Source organism: Dromaius novaehollandiae, chromosome Z, assembly GCF_036370855.1.
Source record: "Dromaius novaehollandiae isolate bDroNov1 chromosome Z, bDroNov1.hap1, whole genome shotgun sequence".
NCBI lineage: Eukaryota > Metazoa > Chordata > Aves > Casuariiformes > Dromaiidae > Dromaius > Dromaius novaehollandiae.
In genome coordinates, this window is record NC_088132.1 from 59373191 (window position 1) to 59384937 (window position 11747).

General features: G+C 46.5%; 1 protein-coding gene across 4 annotated transcripts in view; it reads right to left on the minus strand.

The window, feature by feature from the left end:
* Nucleotides 1-10286, minus strand: part of LOC135325074 (homer protein homolog 1) — a 94247-nt gene extending 83961 nt beyond the window's left edge. The window contains exon 1 of one of the 4 annotated variants that reach the window (XM_064502542.1): nt 10100-10286. Coding sequence is in view for 2 of the 4 variants with exons in the window: in XM_064502541.1 (XP_064358611.1) it covers nt 8851-8855 (5 nt within the window). In the remaining 2 variants the exon portion in view is untranslated. Of the gene's footprint in view, nt 1-8850; nt 9878-10028; nt 10048-10099 lie in introns of those variants that run through there. The other 3 variants (XM_064502543.1, XM_064502541.1, XM_064502540.1) reach the window with 3 other exon arrangements.
* Nucleotides 10287-11747: the final 1461 nt, after the last annotated feature.

Genomic DNA, 11747 nt, shown 5'->3' on the forward strand with positions numbered 1-11747 from the left:
ACTTATTTTCTTGCTAAGTAAAGGCAGTAGTTTGTCAGAACCATAAGGGAAATAGCAGATCTTCCCCTTTGCCTGGGAGCTTAGCTCTAAATTCACATTAATTCCCAACTCCCAAATGATAAAAGTAAGCAAGTCACAGCTGTTAGAGAAAAGGTCCCTACAAAAGCTTTCATTACATTCCAGTAATAGAACTGTTCTAGCTTTTATTCCAATTTGATTTTTTAAACTCTAATTAATGTGGACCAAAAGGGAGGACTGTTTTTTAATCTCACACTGTAACATAAGGTCACCAAATAAATAATTATCAGGAAAAGTAATCCGAGATTTTGAGTGGCCTATTAAGATTCATTGTAAGTGACATGGAGACCATTTGCATCCAGACTTGAGGTAACTTGAGCATCTAAGAATTTGGTGCTCAAGATTCACAGAAATCCCATCAAAATGGATCACTACACAACCATGTGTGCCTCAGCACCCATGTCTTTCCAGAAGACTTCCCAAAGGCCCTGCGAGCTTTATTATTGTGTATAGACAGCCATGACACCCTCTAAGATGTGTGGTGCTTCTGGAGAATGAAGTCTAGCTAAGATTTGAACCAGCAGGACATCACTTATTTGCAAGCATGGCCAATCCTTTCCTGCTAGGAAGCTAATTTCTACATAAATCTAGATGCGGAGCACTCTCGATGTCTGGGTATCAGGCTTGATAAAGCAGAGACAGGGAATTCCTGTATGCTCCGTAGAAGAACAAGAAACATGGAAGGGACGTAGAGCAGGTTGTTGACAAAGCACATGGAAAACAGAGTACCCAGAAACTGAAATTACATTAAGCCAACAGAAATTGTTCCTAACTGCAGACTAACTCTGAATTTTAGTCACACAGAAGTCAGTCAAAAATCATAGCTAGTGCAAAAGCAGCGTGTAATGAACTCCTCGTTTCGAAGTGAATTAGCCAAGTAGCTGCTTAGGGTCCCAGTTACTGTATACAAGAACTTGACAAAGCTACACAGCATCCCTTATTTCCTGTGCCTCTTTTCACTAGCATGGAAAACACCATGCATCCCAATAAGCCCCTACATGGCAGCATACTCCACAGTAAGTTACATGTTGGAGAAAACCTGACTAGTATTCTAAAGGACTTAAGCAGTAAAGTCTACAAGTCTTGAATTTTGTTGAAGACAACTAGAAAGTCAGAATCAATTTCACTTGCATTAACGTAGGAAAACAGGAGCCTCTTCACTGTTTTCTTGAATATGGCACAGTACATTCTTTTAGGTTTTTGTACAGACAACCAGGGCTAGCAGATTAGCGGAAATGAACAGGCACAAGAAGTAGGAATTGTGAGAACACATGCCAAAGATGATTTATTTCACCAACACGTCACTGTTAAGTGTTGACCATTTAAAGGTCATTCTTCAGTCTTCAAAACTAACAGAAGATCTCATTGTATATACTGTTACAAGAATAGTTTCAAGATTAAGTATGGATTCAAGACTATAGTACACTGCTTACAGAATACCAGGAGTGGCATAAGAATAATTTAAAAGCATTAAGAAAAACCCACATTCAAGAACTTTGACAATACCACCTATTCTGGTTTTTACTATGAAAGACAGAAGTGGGGAAAAATGCCATTTCCCAATGAGCTGAGACACTCAACCTAGTGCAGTCTCAGAAAAGAAGTTTCCAGACTTCAACTCCAGAACTGAGGAGTAAACTAGGACAGGCATAGCTGTGACTTTGGGTTTTTGTTTGTTTGTTTTTCTCCCTCTCCCTTTTCCCCCCCTCTTCCTCTTTTGAGCACTTCCTGCCTGGATAAACAGACACTACTGTAGCAAAAGGTAGCCTAATCCACCTATAGCGATACTTCCCTTGTGCCAACCCAAGTATTTGTACAGCTGAGTAGTCAGCTAGGTTACTGCACTCATTTGACTCACTGAACAGTCAAAGGTTCATGCTACAGTAAAACCAACAGGAAAAGCAGTTCCCACCTTCTGCTGTCCCTGCTTATTTTTGGTGGTGGTGGGGGGGGGGGGTCAGCTTAAAACTTGATGATCAAGATGCTGACAGTGGAATATAGCCATGGAGGTGGACAAAGTAGTGCCTGTGAACAGTCTGCAAGTATACGGAGGAAGAAGAAAAAACTGAGAGAAACTACGCATGTCAAGTTCCTCTCTCTAGTCAGGTAAAAACCATTAGTCAAAAATAGTCACGCTGACTGCTTAAGTCAGCTAACTTCATATCTACAGTTAAAAAAAATCACTACAAGATACTGGAAGTGTTATTATATGCTTGTATCTGGCAATCCAGCATGATCTATTGCATGCTTAAACAGCGTCTCCCTAGTCTAATTTTTTTAATGACGACTGGCATTCACCAATATTGGCCACCAGAAAAATGTCTGAATGCAGTGTCTTGCTAGAAGCATATTTGTGATGCAGTTCCAGAAAATCAATATAGTATTCAAACACAGTTCCATTACTTTACAGAATGAAGCAGACAACATTAATACTACCACCAGGGCTCTGTGTAGATGCAACAGAGCCCAACATTGCATGTGCAAGGCCCAGATGGAATAAAACCACAGGTCCCTCTATTATCCTCTCCTCTCTAACCTGCCTGTCCTGAGCACGATACTTATTTTGGTGGATCCTAAAGTGCTCAGTTGTGGACAAAAATCTAAGATACTCACAGTAGAACAGGGGAAGAGACCTACTATCAGAATAAGGTTAAAAGGAAAACCCAAACCTGATTTTTAATAGTGCAATGTTTCCACACACATTGCGCCTTACCTTTAAGACTGGACACATTTGAGAAAGCCTTGCAGGGAGAACAGCATGAAACCCTGAACTAGAAAGCCTGCAGAAAAAGTTCTGCGAGAGCATAATGCTTTCACATAAGTAGGGCCTTTAAATACACATTTTACCTAGCATGGTATCTTAAGAAAAAAAGGGAATGAACTGAGTTCTCTATTTTTTTAAATAATACAGAATAGTTTGTCCTCTTATCCATTGTCAGTTTCCTGTTACTATGACTATAACCACACACATGTGGAAGCCTGAGATTTCAGAGCTTCTAAACACACAACACCCACTTTCTCTTGAGAGAGTACAGAGTTGTCTCAGACATGAAAGGCACATTGTTAAAACCAAAGCACGCTGAAATTCCATATATAAAGGACATCCAAATCAAGCCTGCCACAAATAAGAGTTCCAGGTCTGATCTCAGTCTCTTTGGGCGTCTCTACAAAACAGTCACTCCCTTACCAGATGCCTCAAAGTATAATTTCTGAAAGAGAAGAGCCATCATCCCCTGACACTTACTGAAGGCCTAAACAACTTCAAAAATCAAAGATAACTGAGTGGGAAACTGTAGTTAGACATAACTTTAAAAGCTAAGTTTCTAGTCTGTAAGAAGTGTTCCTATTGTTTAGTCAGTCATTGATCTGGAATACACCAGAAAACCACGAGCTTAGCTAGAAACATGTTCCAGGGACCTATACTAACGAGAAACTGTTAGTAAACCAGTGTTACATCACTAGATAATGCTCTTCTCTTTGCAGTACACTGATGCATAGACATAGACTTGAACAGTTCTGATTTAAAGAGTTATCAGCTAAGAGCTTTAAATCAAATTACAGTCTTAAAAGACAACAATAATAAATATTATCCAATGAACCTTCCATAAAAGTGGTATCTTGCTCCCAGGTTAGAACTAACTTCTTCCACTTACTTTTATTCATTACCACAGCTGAGCTCATTGCCTTTCCCTGATTAGAACTGATAGTTACATTGTTACAAGTTATTACAGTCTCTACAGCTTTAAAACTACATATTTCCTCAGGTATTGGCATGACATCTGGTTCTGAGTCCTGCAAGATAATAGACTTGGGGTAGGGCAAACATTATTTGGGAGAGAGACATCACAAGAACACACACACAAGACATTCATCTGATACTTGTCTTGAGATAGAGTAAAAATAATCTCAAGATGAATGAGAAGGATCCCAATTTCCTGCAGAGCTAGGACTCCACCAAAAGAGATGGTCTATACAACCTTTATAATACATGGCAACATGGAAACAGATCAATTGCAATCCTAAGGTATTTTTAATATCATTATTAAATCTGCATGAAGGCCAACCACCATGTCATTCAGGAGGCTGGTTTATGCATTGCCAGGCCAGAAGAGCTGTTTCAGTTTTTTCATGCTTATTTCATGGTCATAAAACCACTGTGACAGAAGATAATTTCAGCATGGTAGAGGTCTCCACATGTTACTGCCTGACAGTCTTCTATGAAGCATTTCAAGCTGATTCACATAAAATCCATCTATCTAGGTATTTATACCTTACCCATTTAGCAATTTTTCAGATAATCAGGTTTTGCAGGTGTTACTATAGATAAGTAATGTTGATCTGTTTTTGTTGCACTCTATGCACTGCCACAGAAGATGGTGTAAACTACTCTGCTGCCATAGTTTTCCACCCCCCAATAAGTGCCTCATTTTACCCTTAAGTTAGCAAAATGACCACGAATTTCAGTAACACTAAACTACTGCCAAGATGCCATACTTTCTGCTGCATTATCTGCAACATTTCTGTGTCAGAGAAGCACAGCTGATGTAAGGGACTATTCTAAGAGGAAGTTTTGAGAGAGCTAGAGCTGCATCATTTATCTGTATGGGAAGGAAAAGGCCAGGTTGAAGAACTTAAGTGAGGTCAAGTTCAGCTGGTAACCATGCTTCTGGCTCCTAGGTATATAGGATTAGACACCAACAGCTTTACAGCACTGTCTTGCTACCCAGCTAGAGAAAGAGAACTGAAAATTTTAAGGACCAAACGTTGGTTTAGAAAGATCTTAAAAAAAAAAAAAGTCAACAGGTAGTGAACCAAGAAGTGAATTCTTGAAAGTACGTCTACAGAGTAGTTTCCACAGCAAAATTCATCTATCCCATACGCACAAACAAAATAGCATTTCACACTTCATTTTAAAGCTTCAAAATGGTTTTGTAAATGTTATTACATTCTAGAGTTTAGAATCAGCATGATTTCCCAGTTCTCCTACACCTCTACTATCCTCTCTTTAAAATGGCATCCTACGTCATGAATGTGTTTTAAATGTGTTTAAAATGCATTTGACTAATGCCCCATCCTTCAACAACTGTGAGAGTAGCAGACCAACTAGTAACAGCCATTTTCCCCTCAACTGCCACCCCCCATATTTCTAGGGGACTACAAGCCTAATAAGCACATCCTAAAATACCCATCATCCACAATATTCTCTAGCCAACTTAAGAACCCTAGATTCTAATTCTGCCATCTCAAATTGACATATATCATAACTATCTTTGTTAAGATAACACACTAAATATAGTCCAACAAAAGTAAAGAGTAGCTAAAGTCTTTCTAAAGACAACTTGATTAACATGACGTGACAGAGACAAGCACATCTTACGGAAGTTTTTACTTATAATGCCTTGATCATTCAGCAAGAGCAAAAGGAAAAGCTAGTAAGGTAAATCTGGACATTTGTTCACAGCATAAAGGGCCATTAAGGAACACAGTTATGGAGAGACTACTGATTAATAAACCAGGCCTTAATCCAGGAGATTAAATTTAACAGAACACCAGATTCTCAACCTTACCACCATCCATGGCTGTGCAGCTTCCATACTGCATGAAGTGTATTTATTCTAGTCTGAGCAATGACTACACTGTAATCCACAAATATTAATCCCTGACTCCTCTGCACCTGACTGAACTAGAAATAGTTCCACGGATCAGTAAAATAAGGTAACGGATTGCAGTTTTTAACATGTTATTTTTCCGATCTGTGTACATTAAGGGAATAATCTGGACTACTAATATACATTGAGTACATTTACTTAAGATCGATTATATTAAAAAATCTTGAAGAAATAAACTTCTGCTCAGAAAAGTCTAATTGCTCAATACTGGTAAATTTTGTATTGCTCAATATTGGCAATACAAAAGACACACTATGAATGAGGACAGAAGATACGGAGGTCTTTTGATTTATATTAAAAAAAAAAAAAATTTCCTGCTGAAGAACACTACATTCAGTGGTGTCAACCCAACAGAAAGGCCTGCACAAATAAATGTGTTTATCACATGACAGCAGTTAATGATAAGAGTTTCTCTTTATGCAAAAGAAATGAGGAACCGGGAAATAAGGAGAGAGCTCAGGTAGAGGAGAAGAAGTGGACATCCTATGCTAGAGTGTCCGGTCTGCACAGTCTTGGAGGTTTGACTCATTTACCTTTTCCTGTGAGATAAGAGGGAAACCCAAAGACATACGAGATACAGCACAAACAAGAATTGCTCCTAAACTACTGGACCCTATATACCATTGTGAAGTTTCATGTTTCTCAAAATAAACATTTAACAGCAGCAGTTTTAGAGACCAGTCACCCACAGTTTGGTATTCACCATGTACACAGCACATGATCAGCTTGCTTGCCTCATGATATTCAATGAGCTGAACAGGCTGAACTACACTTAATATGTAAGACTAAATAATACATAAGACTAAATAAGCCACTGCTATTTTGGTAAGCCACTTCCTTTCCCTCATCACAACTTTTTTTGTGTTCTAGTTATTGGAATAGGTAAACTCTTCACACAGCCAGGTACTACAAGCTCAATTTACAAGCTTAAGAAGGATAGCAGTACCTATTAAATAGTGAGTATAGTACACTGACCGTTGTCTGGCCAAGTACATGGATTATCAAACATTTTACTGTGCAATTTATTTCTAGAGGGCTTAATTTAAAGAACTTAGTAGAACATCAAAATTTTTTTTTTGTGAATTAATGTTAAGAGTCTAGTGTATTTTGCTCTCTAAACACCCTGAAATCCATGGGCAATTGCATTTAGATGCTAACGCAAAATAGCTTTTGAAATAGGATCTCTGCTCTGAACATTAGCAAATGACCTATTCTTAACAGAGAGATCCACAGAGCTGGTGTTTACCCTGGCTCAGATGCACTCACTCACAGTTAAATAGCAGACAGCTTATTAGTAACACCTACCTACAGTTCTCATTCTCCTTAAAAGGTGTTCTGTAAAAAAAATTCTATATTGCAATATCCCAACATGTACTGTCTAAAGACTATTCAGAGTATGTGCCAGCAAGTTTTGCCTTCCTGACCTCAATGGGTAAGATACTGCTTAAAGAGCATCTTACAACAACTTCACCCTATTTCTCCAACTATTTTTTTTTAATAGATATTTAGTATTTAGGAGTATTTCTACTCCCTCTGCACACAGATACTGATTTATACTGTTTGTTAAGAAGCTACCACACTAGAACACCAGAAGTACTGGAACTCGTGAAATGGAATCTTTCCTTTTTAGAAGTCAGGTTTTGTTTCTAAAAATGCTAAATTTAATTCTAGAGAAAGTAAAAAGCTTGTTACTCTTCAACAATTCCTCGGTATTAGCAATAGGATGTACTTAACTAACCTATCTACAAACACAATACCAATTTGAAATAAACAAGATGTTTTCCATTATTTGAGTTAAATAAGCTATATAATTCTGTGTTGGCTTAGTAGTTTTAAGAGTACATCCCATAAATACTATACTCTCATTAGGCTTTTGAAATGCCGCATTATCACTTTCTTGAATATTGTCTCCATGTAGACAGCTGCAAGCTAAGAACAGCTTGGGCTTATTTTGTGGGGTTTTTGGGTTTTTTTGTTTTGTTTTTTTTTTGGTTTTTTTTTTGTATGGAAGAGGAGACAACAGGAGAAAAAGAGTTAGCCTAAGAAGTTATTCCATCCTACATCTTGTATGGTGTGCCCTGGTGACTAGGATGGAGCCAAGGACCCAGCTCTTGTTGCCCTGTAATTAAGAAAGTTAATACTTTGAGAAATCAAAGTCTCTTTAATAGCTTCTGAGGAGGAAAAAAAGAAAATTTTCACTTCCAGATCAGTGTACTAATGTGAAAAATTCCTGAACGACCAAAAAGACATGTTGCAAATTTTAAACTTTGAAGCATGTGTTTATATGAATAATGTAATAACAATTTCTTAACAATTTCTGAGACTTTAATACATTGAGGACCTGCCTCCACCTTGTAGTCAGCCAAATCATGACTGGGTTTCTGCTGCTTTTGAATATGGATGAGTTTCCATTCCATTCAGGGGTTATCAGGCAAGCACGGCAGAAGGGTTTGTTTCATGAACTCACTATGAAAATCACTAAGAATACAACGGTGGGAAGTTTTCACGGGTATCTAAGTCACTCTGATATCTAGTAAATGAGATGCAATGAGTTTTCTTTAAAAAAAATTTCTCCATTCTTGGTTTTTTTAGAACCTCAAATGGAAGACCCAGGTTACCTAGGGGACCTGCTATGAAGCAGGTTTCTGTAACAGAAGCCTTCCTCACTATACTGAGGAATTCGCACATTTATTTTATATTCACCGAAGACTCCACAAGAGCTAAAGCAAGTCTTCGCTGCTCCAAAGTTTCACCATGTCACACCGAGCAAAAGCAGGTGCTTCCGGGCTGCCCATCCGTAAGAGACCGGGGAAAACTCTCCCAGGCGGGGATCCGCAAGCCGCGGCGGCTCCCCCAGCGTTGCGCTGCGGCTACGGCGGGGAGAGCCTCCGCACGCCCGCACGCAGCGCCCGCACGCGGCGCGCCGCCGCCTCGCACCGGCTCTACGCGCACCGCCAGCCCCAACGGGCGCGCTGCCCCCCGCCGCCGAAGCCCCGGCCTCTGCTGCGCGCCCGGCGGCACCTGCCCGAGCAGCCGCTGCCGCTGCCCCCGCCCGGCCCCCCGGCGCGCCCCGCCGAGCCCGGCGGCCCCGCGAGATCCTTACCCCATGGCGGCCGGCGGCGCCGGGCACCGGCGGTGCCGCGCGGGCCGCGTCCCCGGGGCGCTCCTCGCCGCGCCGCGCCTCGCCGCGCCGGCAGCTCCGCAGCCCCGTGGCGGCGGGCCGCTGCGCTGGGCTCGCCGTGCTGTGCCGCGCAGGCCCGGGGGGCCGCGCCGCCGGCTCGCAGCCGCCGGGCCGAGCGGGGCCGCCCGCGCCCTAGGCAGCGCCCCCCGCGGGCCGGGCTCCCATGGCCGCCGGCCGCGCTAGGCGCCCGCAGGCAGCGGCTCCGGGCCCCGGCGGGCGGCGGCGGCTCCGGGGGCTGGCGGGTCCCCTGCTGCGGGCAGACGGGGCGGCTCTCGCCTTCTCCGCGCCGGGCCGGCTGCGGCGCTTCTGGCCGGGAGCTGCGCGGCCGCCGAGGGCTCCGCGCGCCTCAGAGGCGGAGCGGGATGGGGCTGGCGGTGCGCGCAGAGCTCCACGCCGCCGCTCCCCCTAGCACCCCCGCCGGCAGCGCGGCGGCCACCGAGGCATCTTCCCGAGGAGGCAGAGCGAGCCGCTGCTCCGGCGCTGGCATCAGGATCCCGACGTGCGGCGGCGAGCGGCGGGCTGCGGCCGCGCGTCCCCGCGGGCACCGGGGGCCGCGCTCCCCCGATCCGCCCGCCCGCCCACCCCCGCTTGCGGAGACGCGGGGCGCCGCTCCTCCTTCCCGCGGCGGCGGGTCCGCTGCTCGCCGTCACGCCTTCTCCTGCGGCGAGCGGGCGGGCATCGTCCTGGGGCGCGGCGGGTCGGTCGCTACCGACGGCCGGCGGGAGGGGCCGCCGAGCCCCGCACTCCTCTGCGGCGGGCCCGCGGTTCAGCCCCGCCGGTGGGACGGCGGGAGGGAGGGAGCGCCGCGCCAGGCGGTGCCCAGCTGCTCCGGCGTCCCCGAGCCGCTTCCAGTGCCCGCTCGCGGCCCCCGCCTCCGCCTCACACCGCCGCCGCCGCCCGCCCGTCCTCTCGCGGTGGGCAGGCGCAGCCGCCGCCGCCGCGCTGAGCCCGCGCCCCCGTCCCGCTCCCGCCGCGGGAAGCGCCGCGCTCGCTCGCTCGCTCGCTCGCTCGCCCGCCCGCCCGCCCGCCCGCAGCCCCGCCGCGCCCGGCGCCCTACAGCCCGCCGCGCGCGGCCGCCCCGCTCCTACTCGCGGCGGCACCTGCCCGCTCTGCCTCCATCCTCCGCCCGAGGAGCTTTAAATAGGACACGTCACCGCGTTCCCCTACGCACCGGCGTCACACACCGCTCCCGGCGCTGACGTCACTGGGGTGCGGGGGATGATGTCAGAGTGCTCCACGCCGCCGGAAGCGCTTCTATAATAGGGAATGGCGGCGGGGGGAGAGGCGAAGGAGGGCTCGGGGCCCGGCGCCGCGCCGCGCGGCCGCCTCCGTGCGCCTCCCCGGGGCGCCGCCGCCGCCGCCCACCCCCGCCCCCCGCGGCGCCGTCTCCACGGCAACGCCGCGCGCGCCCGCCGCCGCGCTCGGGCTCGGGCCCGCGCCGCGCCCGCCGCCGCCGCCCCCGGCCGCCGGGGCGCGCCCGAGCCGCCCTGGGCCGGCGCCGCGCGAGTACCGCTGCGGCGCGGGGCTGGGGCCGCCGAGCAGAACCGGGCCAAGCTGCCCGCCGCGGGGAAGCCGCGGGCTCCGCGGCCCCGGGCGGCAGCAGCTTGTCAGCCCTCTGCCGCGGGCCTGGGAATGACGGGCGCAGCGCTCCGAGTGTGCCTGGTCCTGCTCCCGAGACACCTGCCTAGCACTCGGTTCTCAGACTTCAGACCCTGCAGCCTTGGTAGCAAAACAGGAAAGAAACATGGCAGCCATTCTGACTGCATCGCAAAAATGTGCCTTCCGACACGTCCCTGCTAGTAGTACAGCACAGAGACAGCCAGCATCATGAGCTTGCCAGGCCATAGTATCTCTGGCTCACTCCGTCCTTCAATAGTAGCATGCAAGTAGACAACACGTGTTGCTGCTTCCACTTCAGCAGAGCAGCCCAGGCTCCAGCACACCCCACTACCTTGCTGGGCAGCCACCTCATCTCAGGTTCAACAAATATCTCCATCGACTCTCCAAGTTTTGCTGACTATATAAACACTAGGTGTAATTACTCCTCGACAATGCCAATGGCCCTGGGATACCAAAGACAGAACATGCATCTCAGCTAATCGCTACTTCTAGGAGCACTTTGGGTATTTTCCTGTTTAAGCAGTGTCGTAGCCACCAAAGGCATGTCAAACGTTCATTGCAACGTGTGGGGACATACCAATGAGGTGCTAGATGTCAAACTCCAAGTAAAAGTGGAAGGCTGACTTTACAAATGTGTTATTTATGGCACTCCAAAACACAACAAAACCCAGACTGATCTGTTCATAGCTGTTCCTTTAACAGCAAATTTGTCCTCTGCTAAGAGCTCCACTACATGAGACCAAGTGTATTCCAGAAAGAGGCTGGAATGAAACATAGTGAACGGATTTACACAGCAATCTCATCTCCCCAGAGTAACAACAGCCATTTTCAAAAGTGATTTTAGTTTCTACATGCACGTGTTTTACAGTTTCTTGCCTTAACATTTTGACCTACAAAAGTAATCAGCTATGGGAAGAGTGAAGATGAAGATGACAAATAGCAAGGGAAATCTTCTCAAAACAAAAAATAAGCACAAGAAACCTAGCATGAATCATTCCTATGAGCAGCAGTGAGGTGTTAGGCAGATTGCCTCACAAGGGAGAAAACAACAGCTTCCTCAGTTTCACATTTCTCACATGCAACCTCATAGTTTAAAGTGTAGGCGCAGAGCTACAAAAATTTAGCTTTAGACTCAGTGGCATTAGTCTGAGGTTTGTTGTGGGCAATGCTTAAAACATGCAGTTATGGTTAAGCTGCAT